The sequence below is a fragment of the Eptesicus fuscus genome, chromosome 20 (genome assembly GCF_027574615.1).
Source record: "Eptesicus fuscus isolate TK198812 chromosome 20, DD_ASM_mEF_20220401, whole genome shotgun sequence".
NCBI lineage: Eukaryota > Metazoa > Chordata > Mammalia > Chiroptera > Vespertilionidae > Eptesicus > Eptesicus fuscus.
The window spans coordinates 34,482,823-34,496,887 of NC_072492.1; the positions used below are offsets into that span (position 1 = coordinate 34,482,823).

The 14,065-nt window shown below is 39.9% G+C and overlaps 1 protein-coding gene across 2 annotated transcripts in view; it reads left to right on the top strand.

Moving 5' to 3' along the window:
- LOC103293243 (centrosomal protein of 112 kDa) overlaps positions 1-14,065 on the top strand; it is a 253,196-nt gene that overhangs the window by 52,556 nt on the left and 186,575 nt on the right. The window contains exons 1-2 of one of the 2 annotated variants that reach the window (XM_054709261.1): positions 3,343-3,403; positions 4,793-4,900. In XM_054709261.1, coding sequence (XP_054565236.1) covers positions 3,380-3,403; positions 4,793-4,900 — 132 coding nt within the window. In that variant the 5' untranslated portion in view covers positions 3,343-3,379. Of the gene's footprint in view, positions 1-3,342; positions 3,404-4,792; positions 4,901-14,065 lie in introns of those variants that run through there. The other variant, XM_054709260.1, reaches the window with a different exon arrangement.

A 14,065-nucleotide genomic window follows, 5' to 3' on the forward strand; every position in this document is an offset into this window, starting at 1 on the left:
GCTGAAAAAGACAGCTATATTTTTGAAGTACTGGCAGCAATTCCAAAGTGAAACTTATCATCCTGTGAACTGACTGCATGAATGTCAGCTAACTGGTTTCTCCTGGGGCTTCCTCTAACCAACTCACTTTTGTGGTTAATTTTTCTCTTCTTGAAAATACACCCTCATTAAATGGCATTTGCTGCTAAATATCTGGCTTTCAATTTTATTCCTTTCTCTTTGTAATCGTTAGCTACATTATATTAGCTTTACACTTGGAAAACCACTGGTTTGCCATGAAAACAAAATTCTAAACACTGCTGTTGACTAGTGACGATTCTTCTGGCTCTAGTATAATTGAACTGGTTAGTAGTTTCTTACATTCTTAGATATTATGTGTTTAGTTCATCATCCAGTTATTGCTATTGAATTAATGAAAAAAAAAATTCTCAGTTTACCAGGAGAGAAGAATGCCATCTGGATATTTCTGTGCCAGTAAGTGTACTAGTAAATGCAAGCATTTTCTCTCAGTTATTTTTTTTTATGGCAATGAAGAAATCTCTCTACCCTTTTAACATTTGGAATTTTGTCTTTACATAAGATTAGGTAGCAGAGGTAAAATTCAGAATTATATTGAAATGTTTCAATATTGTGATAATTAATCGATTCCAAATGACAGCATCCAAAGAATATCTACAAATATTTGGCTTTGAAAAACAAAATTAAACAAACAACCCCCCCCCAAACACAATTTATTAAAATAAATCTTAACTTTTACCCTTAAATGCTTAATAGAGTAGTAAGTGAAACTTTTTTCTAATAATATTCATCAATGACTAATCTCTTTTGGTGAAGAAAAATGAGCCAAAAACATTTCTGAGAACATTGGACCAGAAAACATGTCATTCTTTCTGTATTTTGCTGATTTTAATGGTTATCAATTGTGAAAATAGTAACATTATTATTTTTTAATACCTCAATTGTTTTAATGACTTACTGGCCAAGGATTCAACATACTTGATATATTCTTCCTTTCACTTATCAAAAATTTATGAATGCTTGCTATACAACAACTCCGGCATTGTTGTAGATTCTGGGAATTTAGAGATTAAGACATGTTTGTGGCTTGTTGATAGACCAATGCATAAAAGTGTATGGTTATAATAAGTGGTATAGCTAGTGGAATAAGTAGCTCATTAAGAGATAACAGAGAAGGTATCCATGTGAGTTATAAATGTTTACTTTCTAAAATATTGGTAATTAATTTAACAAGGTCACTACCTATTAGATCAAATATACAATTCATTTTTATTTCTATATACAGGTAACCAACAAATAGAAAACAAACTTTGAAAAAGGCATCATAGTACCAGGAAGCTTCACCTATCTAAGAATAAATCTAACAAAAGAGGAGCACGGCCTCTATTTTAGAAACTAGAAAATACTGAGAGAAACCAAAAGGACCTAAGTAAATTGAGGGATGTATCATGTGTGTGTGGATCTGAGGAATCAATGTTATACAAATGTCACTCACTAAATTAATCTACAGAATCCACACAGTTCTAAAAATCAAAACATTAGCAATGCTTCTGGGGAGGGAGGGCAGGAAACTGACAAGCTGATTCTAAAATGTGTATGAAAATGTAGAGGGCTAAGCACAGCTGTGGCAGTCTGGGAGAAGAACACGACTGGAGAGCTTACACACCAGATCCCGAGACTAATAGTAAGCGATAGTAATCAATACAGTGTGGTTTAGGCATGAGGGTGACCACTGTTACGGAAGAAAAAAAAATAGACTCACATCTATGATCAATCCGTTACCTGTCAAAAAAGGATTGCAGTGCATCAGGGAAAGAATGATCATTTAATAAACACTGTCGATTGGATGGCCACGTGGAAATAGAGGGATCTTGCCCCTTATCTCGCTCCATTCACAGAACGAATTCTAGGATTGTAGATATACAGACATAAGTAAAACAATAAAACTTGCAGAAGAAAATGCAGGAGCATTTTTGATAATTGGAACTACTAGGCAAGGATTTTCAAAATAGAAAACAAAAACACATAAAAATAATATTGTTAAATGTAACTTCATTAAAAACAAGAGACCAGTAGAAAATGAAAAGGCAGCCTCAGAGTGGGAGAGGATATTTGCAATCCAGATATTGAACAAGAAGTTCACATCCAAAATAGTTAAAACTGCTACAAATCAATGACAAAAGGACAGGCTTAGACATATTGGCAGTCTTATATAAATTAATGATCTCTCACAAAAGAACTCTAGCTATAATCAATTGTTGTGTTCATTGATTTCCCCTGTTTAAGCATATTAGTTTTCAGTCTTTAAAGCACAGAAATAATGATGTCTGCTAGCCTGTCTACCTACCCACCTACCTACCTACCTATCTCTACATATATCTGAAAATATTTGAAGAGCAATTTCTTATACTTTATCTAAATATGTATGAAAATGTATTTTGAATTGTGTGTTTGTATACAATTGTATACTTGTATAATATGAATTGTATATGTCAAGTTACTCAGAATATAACAACACGGGTACTGTACTAGAGAAAGAGCAATAACTTATTATGACCATATTCGACAGAGACTGCCAAATGTTGGCCCAATATTCATTTGTACTTTTAGGGCAACATTAGACACAGCTTTAAAACTGCAGTCTCTGACCTTGTAGATGGAGCTTGCCTTTTATTAATGTCGTTCCAGTGAAATCAGATGCAAACAGCATCATTAATTTGCTACTGACAGATCCTGCAGCAAAGTCCCTTAAAAGGGTATTTGACTCAGCTAATATGGACCCTTGGCCCTTATCCCGTCCCCTTCCCCCTCTGCCCTTTCCTTCCCAGATGTTCAGAGCTGCAGAAGCCATTTCACAATCATTATGGGAAGGTTGGATGGCAGAGACCTCAACCCTGACATCTTTGAACTGCCAATATAGCAGCCTATTTTTGAACTTTTTGTTACATGAGGAAAACATAAAGGGCCTATGTTGTTTAAGCTGTAGACACTTGGGTTTTCTTTTACATGTAGCTAAAGTAATGCCTGAGGCACCATATAAGGAAGCTTCAGCACCCTCTTTACCTCTTTGTTACTGCTTTAAACACCAGCCATTCACAGAAATGCATCCAAACCCTTTGCTGCTCCTAATTTGACCACCACGTTTTACTCTGAGGTTTTTGGAAGCTAGAGTTACACAATAAAAGGAGTGTGTGTGTTGTTATTTGTTTTAAACACTTGGAAGTTGAATGGAATAGGAATGATGTATGATAAAGCAGAATCTCTTGTATCTATGGCAACTGAGAACTCTGTGTTTCTATACAAGTTTTAAGTATTTTACAAGAATTGTTTTTGTGTTATTTTGTTAAATTGTGGAATAAGAATGGAGTGGGCTCTTGCATTCTCGGTCAGTATAATCTAAAATAACACATATTTCATTACCTTAGAATATCAGTTATTATTTATTTTGAGTTTTTCTTAATGTTTAGGTATAAAAGGTCTTTTCATGTGCTTTCAATTATTTGCTATTTTTTTGATAGAAGATATTCTATTTTACAAACTTTGAGGATAGAAAACTCTTCATTTTTATTTTAAGTATTTAATATTTGAAATATTCAAATATTTATTATTTATTTTACTATTTAATCTGTGCTGAAGAAAAATAAGAACCAAAAATTAATTTCATATACTGGTAAAGATCTCTCTTAAAAGTACTAAATAAACCATGTCTTCCCACCTTGATTTTTTTTTTTTATATTTTATTGATATTTTTTTTACAGAGAGAAAAGGAGAGGGATAGAGAGTTAGAAACATCGATGAGAGAGAAACATCGATCAGCTGCCTCCTGCACACCCTCTACTGGGGGATGTGCCTGCAACCAAGGTACATGCCCTTGACCGGAATCGAACCTGGGACCCTTCAGTCCTCAGGCCGACGCTCTATCCACTGAGCCAAACCGGTTAGGGCCCCACCTTGATTTATCTTCTCGTTTTTCTTTCCCTCTTGCTTTTGCCTGCCCTTTCATTCATCCTTAAGAATTGAATACATATTTATTCTGCATAACAAGGCAATTAGTTAATAATTAAGATTCAAAAGAAAGAATTATATCCTAGTTCCTTTTACTAGGGAGCACAGGATCAAGATGAGTAAACGAAGCTCAAATCTTTGAAGCACTTCCATAGTACAAAGAAAAACACAGTGTCCTAGAGAAATACAGATGTTAAGTCCTGGAACCCAGAGAGAAGGACACATTCCTGTCAGTTGGAAGGATTCAAGAAATCTCAGAGAGGAGAAGAGACATGAGTCAACCTTGAAGATGGACTGTTTGGAAGAGGAAAAGCATGAAGGGACTCTCCTGATAGTGGGAGATCCAAGATTGCCATGGCTTGTTTGGGAAACGCCAAGGTTATTGGAGTGTAGGGAGGGTAGATTGCCGAGGCCAAATTAAAGAGATTTAATGTGAAAAGCTCTGAAAGAGAGCCTTGTAACCCATATCTTGAGTTAGAAACCAATGAAAATGAAGTGGGCTTGACTGTGCTTCCTTAAACAATTTCTTAGTAAATTCATTTTTTATCACAATACTGATTATCTATGGACCAACAATCATAGAACTTAGTCAATTACATATTAATTTTTATTTTCTTAAACAATTAAGATATAACAGAATAACAGGTATATCTTTTATTACTTTTATCATCTTTAAATGCATCATTATGATTGGTGAGGTATTTAAAAATTGTCATTTTAGTGAATGGACAAATAAAAACATGTAATATAAGTTTTTCAAATTTTGTAGATGGAAAAAGTGGAAGCAGATCTAACTAGATCCAAGTCTCTTCGTGAGAAACAATCAAAGGAGTTTTTATGGCAGATGGAGGATGTCAAGCAAAGATATGAGCAGCAGGTAGGTCCTTCATTTTGGTGATGCCATTTAATTCTTAATGCATGTATAAACTCTTTTAAATACCTCTTTATATCACAAAATCGCTGTACATGAAAATATTACTAGAACATTATTACCAATATAAATGAAATATTTAAAATATTTGTTTCAATGAAATCCAGAAACATCTTCAGCCTTGGTGTTAATAAAAATTCAAATTAGAATTGACAATGTACCATCAAAAGTTGGCAAAAGTTTAGAAAAATTGGTCTTTTCATAAATTGCTAGTGGTGTTATAAATTATGCAGCCTTTTTATTTATTTATTTATTTATTTATTTATTTTTTATTTATTTAATTTAATAAATCTTTATTGTTCAGATTATTACAATTGTTTCTCCTTCTCCCCCCCCCCGCTGTCCTCATCCATAGGTGTATGATTTTGTCCAGTCTCTTCCCATACCCCCCACATAGACACCCCTTTCCCCCTGAGAATTATCAATCCACTCCGATTCTATTCCCCTGATTCTATTATGTTCACCAGTTTATTCTGTTCTTCAGATTTTTAATTCACTCGACTTTTAGATTCACTTGTTGATAGGTATGTATTTGTTGTTCATAATTTTTATCTTTACTTTTTTCTTCTTTTTCCTCTTTTTAAATAACTAGAGGCCCGGTGCACGAAATTCGTGCATGGAGGGGGGTTGTCCCTCGGCCCAGCCTGTACCCTCTCCAATTTGGGACCCCCGACCAGTGGGATCGGGCCTAAATGGGCAGTCGGACTTCCCTCTCACAATCCAGGACTACTGGCTCACAACTGCTTGCCTGCCTGCCTTCCTGATTGCCCCTAACCGCTTCTCCCTGCCAGCCTGATCACCCCCTAACCACTCCACTGCCAGCCTGTTTGCCCCCAACTTCCCTCCTCTGCCGACTTGGTCACCCCTAACTGCCCTCTCCTGCAGGGTTGATCACCTCCAACTGCCCTCCCTTGCAGGCTTCGTCCCTCTCAACTGCCCTCCCTTGCAGGCCTGGTCCTTCTCAACTGCCCTCCCTTGCAGGCCGGGTGCCTCCCAACTGCCCTCTCCTGCTGGCCATCTTGTGGTGGCCATCTTGTGTCCACATGGGGGCAGGATCTTTGACCACATGGGGGCAGCTATATTCTGTGTTGCAGTGATGATCAATCTGCATAGTACTCTTTTATTAGATAGGATAGAGGCCTGGTACAGGGGTGGGGCCAGCTGGTTTGCCCTGAAGGGTGTCCCGGATCAGGGTGGGGTTCCCTTGGGGCGTGGGGCGGCCTGAGCGAGGGGCCTATGGTGGTTTCCAGGCCAGCCACGCCCCCTGGCAACCCAAGAGGAGGCCCTGGTATCTGGAATTTATTTTCCTTCTACAATTGAAACTTTGTAGCCTGGAGCAGAGCCAAGCCTGGGGCTCCCTCCGTGGCTGGCAGCCATTTCTGTTGGGGTTATAATTAAAACTTTGTAGCTTAAGCGGGTGGGCCCGGCCAGGGTGTGCGGAAAGCTTTGCTCCCCCTGTTGCCGCCAGCAACCCTGGCCTGCTCTCTCAAGCTCTGTTCTGCCGCCATTTCTGTTTGAATTTGTTTACCTTCTATAATTGAAACTTTGTAGCTTGAGTGGAGGTTTAGGCCTGGCAAGGGCAGGCAGAAAGCTTGGCTTCCTCTGTTACCTAGGAAACCTTGCTCTCTGTGGCTGTAGCCATCTTGGTTGGGTTAATTTGCATACTTGCTCTGATTGGATGGTGGGCGTGGCTTGTGGGTGTGTCGGAGGTATGGTCAATTTGCATATTTGTCTATTTTTAGGTAGGATACCTTTCAGCTTTTCATATAATACTGGTTTGGTGGTGATGAACTCCTTTAGCTTTTTCTTATCTTTGAAGCTCTTTATCTGTCCTTCAATTAAGAAAGATAACTTTGCTGGGTAGAGTAGTCTTGGTTGTAGGTTCTTGCTATGCATCACTTTGAATATTTCTTGCCACTCCCATCTGGCCTGCATAGTTTCTGTTGAGAAATCAGCTGATAATTGTATGGGTGCTCCCTTGTAAGTAACTGTTTTTCTCTTGCTGCTTGTAAGATTCTCTCTTTGTCTTTTGCCCTTGGCATTTTAATTATGATGTGTCTTGGTGTGGTCCTCTTTGGATTCCTTTTGTTTGGGGTTCTGTGCACTTCCTGGACTTGTAAGTCTATTTCTTTCACCAGGTGGGGAAGTTTTTGGTCATTATTTTTTCAAATAGGTTTTCAGTGTCTTGCTCTCTCTCTCTTTTTCTGGCACCCCCATAATTCTGATGTTGGTGCACTTGAAGTTGTCCCAGAGGCTTCTTACACTATCTTCTACTTTCTGAATTTTCTTCTCTTCTTGTTTTTCTGGAGGCGTGTCCTTTTCCTCTTTGTATTCCAAATCTTTGACTTGATTCTTGCGTTCCTCCAGTTTGCTGTTGGGTCTCTGTATAATATTTTTTATTTCAGTCAGTGTATGTTTCATTTCTAGTTGGTCCTTTTTCATATCCTCGAGGGTCTATGAAATTTCCATGAAATTCTTGAAAAACCTTATAACCGTGGTTTTAAACTCTATGTCCATTCGTTTGTTCTCCTCCATTTCTTTTGTTTGGGATCTGTTTCCTTGCCTCCTCATTTTCGCTCCTTCCCTTAGTTGGTTAGGGTAGCTTTGTGTACTAGGTGTCCTATTGGTTTAATGGCTCAGCCTCCCAGTTACCTGAGGTGGACACTCTTGGTGCACCCCTTAGTGGACTGTGTGTATAGCCTTGTTGTAGTTAAGTCTTGATTGTTGTTGGTGTCACTGGGAGGAATTGACCTCTAGGCCAATTGGCTGTGAGGACCCGTTGTGTCTATAAAGGAGGAATTGCTGTGCTGGAGACATGTTTGTGGGGCGGGACTTGTTCCAGTAGGGCTTTGACACTCACTGAGTCTGCCTCTTGAATGTGTCCCATATGAGAGTGGTTGAAATCTGGTATCGTTTCACACCAACCACTAGATGCCCTAGTTTCTGGATCTCCAATGGGGTGCAGGTCAGCTACTGTCTGATGCCCCCCAGCAGGAGCTACAGCAAGAACTAGTTTTCTCCTCTTTGCTTGAGTGGTTTTGTAGCAGTCTGACTGGGAGCTTCAGTTGATTTGGTTAAGCTGCCACAAGGCAGGCCATTTATATGCAAAAGCCACTGTGTGGAGCCTGGGCGGGTTTGCAGAATGTGCGGGGTGGGGTCTTAGGACGGGGCGGGGTCTCAGGGCGTCACTAGGCTAGGGCGTGGCAAATGGTGATGGCTGCCATCAGCCGTCTTTGCCTTTCCGCGTCTCCCAGTCCCCGCGTCCCACGCTCCAGTGCAGTACACACTGATTGCTGGGCACACCTCTGCAAGAAAGTCACTCTCACTTTCCGACCTGATGGCCGAGAGTCCAGCTTCTCCCCTGCGTGTCCCCAGAAACTGGGTTTCAGAGTGATTGGGAGCTTGTCTCCCTTCGGGTTGAAAACAAAGCCGCGTGCCCCGTTGCCTACCACCAGCCCACTACGTGTGCCTCCGTACCTCAGCTTTTCCGCGTTTGTTCTCCTTTCTTTTTCCTTCTTAGTTGTAAATCTACCATTCAGCCAGCTCTCCCGTGGTTCTGGGTGGTAGACATTTTGTCTTTTAGCTGTATTTCTGAAATTGTTGTGCGCGGCGGCAGTTTAGTTGTTTAACTTTGCCGCCATCTTGGTTCTATGCAGCCTTTTGGGAAGGATTTTGGTTGTACCCCCTAAGAGTTATAAAAAGTGTTTATACCTTCTGGCATAACAGCTAACAGTCAGTAGGACCTTCCTTATCTGGGCCAGGTACTGTTTCTACATGCTCTCTAAGACCTGAGCACTTCCCATCCGCACAGTAGTCTGTGGAGCAAGTGACACTATCTATCATCCCCATATTCTAGTTGTAGAAACTGGAGCACATCCAGTTATTAACCAGTCCAGGGTCCCACACAATAAATAGATGATGGAATCCGAACCTGAACCTGAACCAGGCTCTTGGTCTTCACTCATGGCGTCTAAGAAGCAGAGGCTGAGCCTGTGTGTAGATGGACTGTGAGGAGTATTTCTAGCGATTCTTTCCTAAGAATCACTCAAGTGGAGTTATTTGACCCATGAGCAAGTACGTTTCCCCACCTGAGTATGGAAGTAGCAGTTGGAGTGTTGTGGAGGGATGCGCACATTGAAGGGGGCGTCCTATATCAAGGTCAACAACGTTCACATTCTGGGCCTTTGCCTGACCAGACCTCAGCCCCTGTGCATGTCTGACAGATGTAGACATCGCTGATCTGATCCCGCCACCGACTCCCTACTTGCATCCATTTCAGGTGCACTGTCTTATCTCCTGGTTTCCGACGACCTTCGCAGCTGCCGGTCAAGTGCACGTGTGATCACTTTTCTGTTATCTAGTCTTCCTTTTCTCTAAAATATGAAAATCTTAAGTGGTCAAATCTTAAATGGTTATAGAATTTCCCACTGCAGGGATATTGAGATGCCGATCCCCCAGGCTTCTCATAGGGGCAGCTGGTCCCTGGGGCAGTGAGCCAGTGCCCAGTGATGTGAAGCTGCATTCCTTTCCTGGAGGGTGGCATTCACAGGATTATTTGTGGGAAAGCAAATAGTTTTACTATTGAGGTAACATTCTTTTTAAAACAAACATAGACTTTCCTGTTTTGTAAAATGCAAAGTTCTCATGAATTTTTCAGATAAAATAGGGCATTTCAAAGAAACTTCCAGCTTGCCCTCAGATCCCCCAGGGGGGTACCATTCATTTTCACTGCTGCTAGGGGTGCTTTGGTGGAAAAGTTTTAGAAGCACTCATCCGGTTTTATCCTCACATTTTATGAGGAAATTGACATCCAGATAAAATGAATGACTTGTGACTTCTGGGCCTAAGTTTCTTTATTCAGTTTTATTTTTTGTGCCCCTCCCCTATAGAAAGCATCATGCCAGTAACTATAATGAAGTGAAAAAAGCAAAGTGGTATTTAAAAAATATTTTAGCCAAAATGCAGGCATAAAGTGTGCAGATGTGTAGAGAAAAACATCAAACACATGGGATAAACACTCACACAAATATCCTGTAAAGCCCAAGCTTTCATCAAGATTTCCTGTTTCTTTCCTGTATAACCCGTTGGAACAAAAAGACAATTCTGATTGTCTTTTCACAAACCTCATTCACTTTGGAGACAAACAACAAAGCAGGCACGCTGGGATTTCCTGAACCATGAAGGTTTTTTTTTGGCAATTCCATCATTCTTTAATCTTAGATTTTATATATTCTTTTTTCACTATAGAGCCTTTAAAAGGAAATGTAGTTCAACAGATAAACAAGTGGTGAAATTCTACAGAATGAATAAATGTTTATTGTTGATTATAAAAAACACTGAAGGGCCCCCTTACACATTACCATAAGGTAAAATAAATTAAAATTAAAATATACAGATAAGACACATTTTTACCAAAAATGTTGAACTCTGTCTAAGAGGATGTATTCTTAATTAATGAATTTTCTCAATTTGAGTGGTATGAGTGGACCATTACTAAACTGAGAGGAAAAAGCTTCTTGCCTGTCTGGTGTGGCTCAGTGGTTGAATGTTGACCTATGATCCAGGAAGTCATGGTTGGATTCCTGGTCAGGACACATGCCTGGGTTGTGGAGGGTGTGTAGGAGGCAGCTGATCAATGATTCTCCCTCACCATTGATGTTTCTATCTCTCTCTCCCTCTCCCTTCCTCTCTGAAATCAATAAAAATATATTTTAAAAAAACTTTTTGAAGCATTTGACTATCTGAATCCTTCCTGGGTGTTTACTTGAAATCTGGCAGATAAAAACACAGAAAATGCAGCAAAATTTTTTTAAAAGTTTTAAAAGCTCAGGGTAAGTATTGTCACTCGTCACCTACAGGTGCCGGGTACGCGTTTTTGCAGTGTTAAATGGGAAAGGAAACCATGAAGAAGGGCACTTGCTTTCAGCACAGCCATCATTTCTCAGCGCTCCTTCGTGCTCACTGTTGTGCTCCCGGCCTTCAGCCCTCAGTGCATTCTGAGCTTCGGGGCTTCAGCAGGGCTGGCCCTGGCTGGTGATGGTTGGCTAGAAAGGAAAGGGAATGGAGAAGCAGTATATGCTGGCAGGCCCTGGTTCCATCTCATAGCAGTTAGCACAGCAATATTGAACTTTTAAATGAAGAGAGCTTGCGTGACTAAAGCCAACTGTTGACTGACAGGTTGCATGCGTGGCTCTTTGTGTTGCAGCAAATATCTAACTCTAGAGCCACGTGGCCACCCACAGATGACAAATTCTATTTCTACTCTTGACACACTGCCGACTTTTTACTTTTTGTGTGTGTGTGTGCCTGTTTCTATGAAGAAGTTGTTCCGAACATCAGACCATACTGTGGTATTTTCTGTGCTTAGTTGTAGTTTTCCTCTGACTCCAAGGTCTCAAAGCAGATTGTCCCTAAGTTTATCTTTAATGGAGTCCTTATCTCTCATGAAATGTAATGTCCAATAGCACATTTTACATCATATAATTGCAATTAAAAAAAAGATGCCAACATGTAAGGCCACAAAATCAGTAGTGAAATGCTGCTAACTTTGCAGTGGACTCTGTCCCATTGGAGCTAAATTTCTGGAGCTCTGGAGAATTCAGTAATTTATTTTGACATTTCAAAAGTGCTGTTTTGCAAATGCAGATGGGAAACTGCTCAGAGACATGACCTGATGACCTAAGTTATATTTTTACCTGGAAAAGCAGGGCGGGCATGAAGCACTTGTCTTTGAGTATGGATCTTAATGAACTATGTAAAAGTATTACTAAATTTCACAAGAAGCAAAATTTGTTCATAGGGAGCCCTTGAATGGGAGGTGGGATGATGTGGAAGTATTACCCAGCAAACCCTATAGAAAAGCTCTTATCTTTCAACGGCTAACACTTTAAAGCAAAGTGCCCTTGAACTGTTATTAGTCTGATGTATGTAATTATTCACAATATTGAACTGACCTTCATCTCTTCATTAAATATGAAACATGTTTACAATAGTTTGTGATTTCACTAGGAAGTGATCTTCTCTACTACTACAGTCATATTGATCCAAAGTGGAAATGCCAGAACTACCTTGGCATAGTATTGAGGAAGAGCTCAAAATTCTCATGAAAATGAGAATATTAGAATGATTTTGTTACTTTGGACCAGGAGGGCCTAGACAATACCTCCTTCACTAAGGTGCTGAGGAATGTACTCACAGTGGGGACACCAGTATCATTGAATATCTGTGTGCTGGATTCCTCTGTATACGAGGACCACGTCCCTTGGTAAAGATATTCCCCCAAAGGGAGCTGTTGCCATTTGACATGGTAACCTCATACAATAAAGAAAGCAAACTTAAACCAAAAAAATCTTATAGAGCATCATTTCAGAAATTTCTGTGAGGGATAGATAAATAAAAGGATAATTTTTTAGAAACAGGAGCATGCTGTATTTGCCACTTATTAAAATATTTTTATGTGAAAGTTTAAGAAACAAGGGGAGTTGAAGGAATTTCTGAAATGTAGAAAATGTTTCTTTATCATATGAGAAATTATTTCATAGAACATTAAGAAATAAAGATTAAAAATACATTGAGGTTAGAGTCATTTTCAGATTTTATGGTTCAATTTTAAGAGCATTAATTCACTCTGTACTATCTATAATAATAAAAATAAAAGCATAATATGCTAATTAGACCGAACGCCCTTCCGTCCTTCCGTACGAAGCCGGAGCTACGAAGGAAGCCCAGGCCCCGGGTGCCTGCCAGTGGCTAGAGGGAAGCCCGGGTCCTGGATGCCAGCGGGAAGCTGGTGCCGGCAGCCAGGGGAAGGAAGGCCTACTCTTGCACGAATTCTATGCAAAGGGGCTCTAGTAAAAAATAAAATTATCATGCTTACACTTCCTTCCACCCACTTCTACCACTCTATTTTGTCAGTTATAGTATTATTTATATATCGCAGAAATTTGTATTGTTTCTATTTTGTTCTAAAACCATAATCTCACAGTTACATAGAGGTAGTTTTTAAATTTAAATCAATTCTATATCCACCACCAAGACTTTTAGCACAGCTTCTTTCATATCTGAGTCCTCTATTTTGATTCACCTGTTAACTAATGAGATATCATCATTAAATAGAGTTTTTTTCAAGAAGGGCATATAATTGTTGTATTCACCGCATTTTTGTATGCTTGAGAATCACTATATTTTTGAAGGATAGCTTGGCTGGGAATAAAATTCTCTGGTCATCTTTCTTTCCATAAAGCTTTGTACACGTTGCTCCTCTGTCTTGTGGCAACTAATTTTTCTTAATACAGATTCTTTATTTACCTCCTGGTTGCCCGAATTTCCTCAAGTGTTTTTTTTTGTGTGTGTGTGTGGGGATTTTTTAAAATTTTTATTTTTTAGTAGTTTGGGTTTTATAGTCCGAGTTTTTCCATGCTTGAGTTAGTTATAGTATTCTTCAGTCATTCTTTTTCTCGATCTGACCAGTATACCAGTACATTGTACTTCTTTGGTACACACATTCATCTCTTCATTTATTTCAGAGGAATTTTCTGATATCAGATTTATGTATACATGGATTTCCTATTTTTTATTTTCTCTCTATATCATCTTCTCTGTCTCCTTCATGGGCCTTTACTATGATTAGCTCAAGTCTTTGGTCTATGCCAGTGGTTAGATTTTCAGCCATGTTTATTCAGCTCTAGAGGCCCGGTGCACGAAATTCGTGAACAGTAGGGTCCCTAGGCCTGGCCGGTGATCAGGGCCGATTGCAGTCTTCTGGCTACCGGCCGGGGCCTTCCTTCTGGCTGCCAGCTGCTGGCTGGGGCCTTCCTTCCCTAGCTGCCAGATGCCAGCTGGGGCCTTCCTTCCCTGGCTGCCAGATGCCAGCCGGAGCCTTCCTTCCCTGGCTGCTGGCTGTCGGCTGGGGCCTTCCTTCGTTCTGTGCTGCCCCTGGTGGTCAGTGTACATCATAGTGAGCAATCAAACTGCTGGTCTCCCGGTTGAACTCCCAAGGGACACTTTGCATATTAGCCTTTTATATATGTAGATATTGTTGTTTTTACTTTAGAATTAATTTTGTGATGGAGTTATTTTAGTCCTTGGTTTGTTGTTTTATCTTAGAGTTCT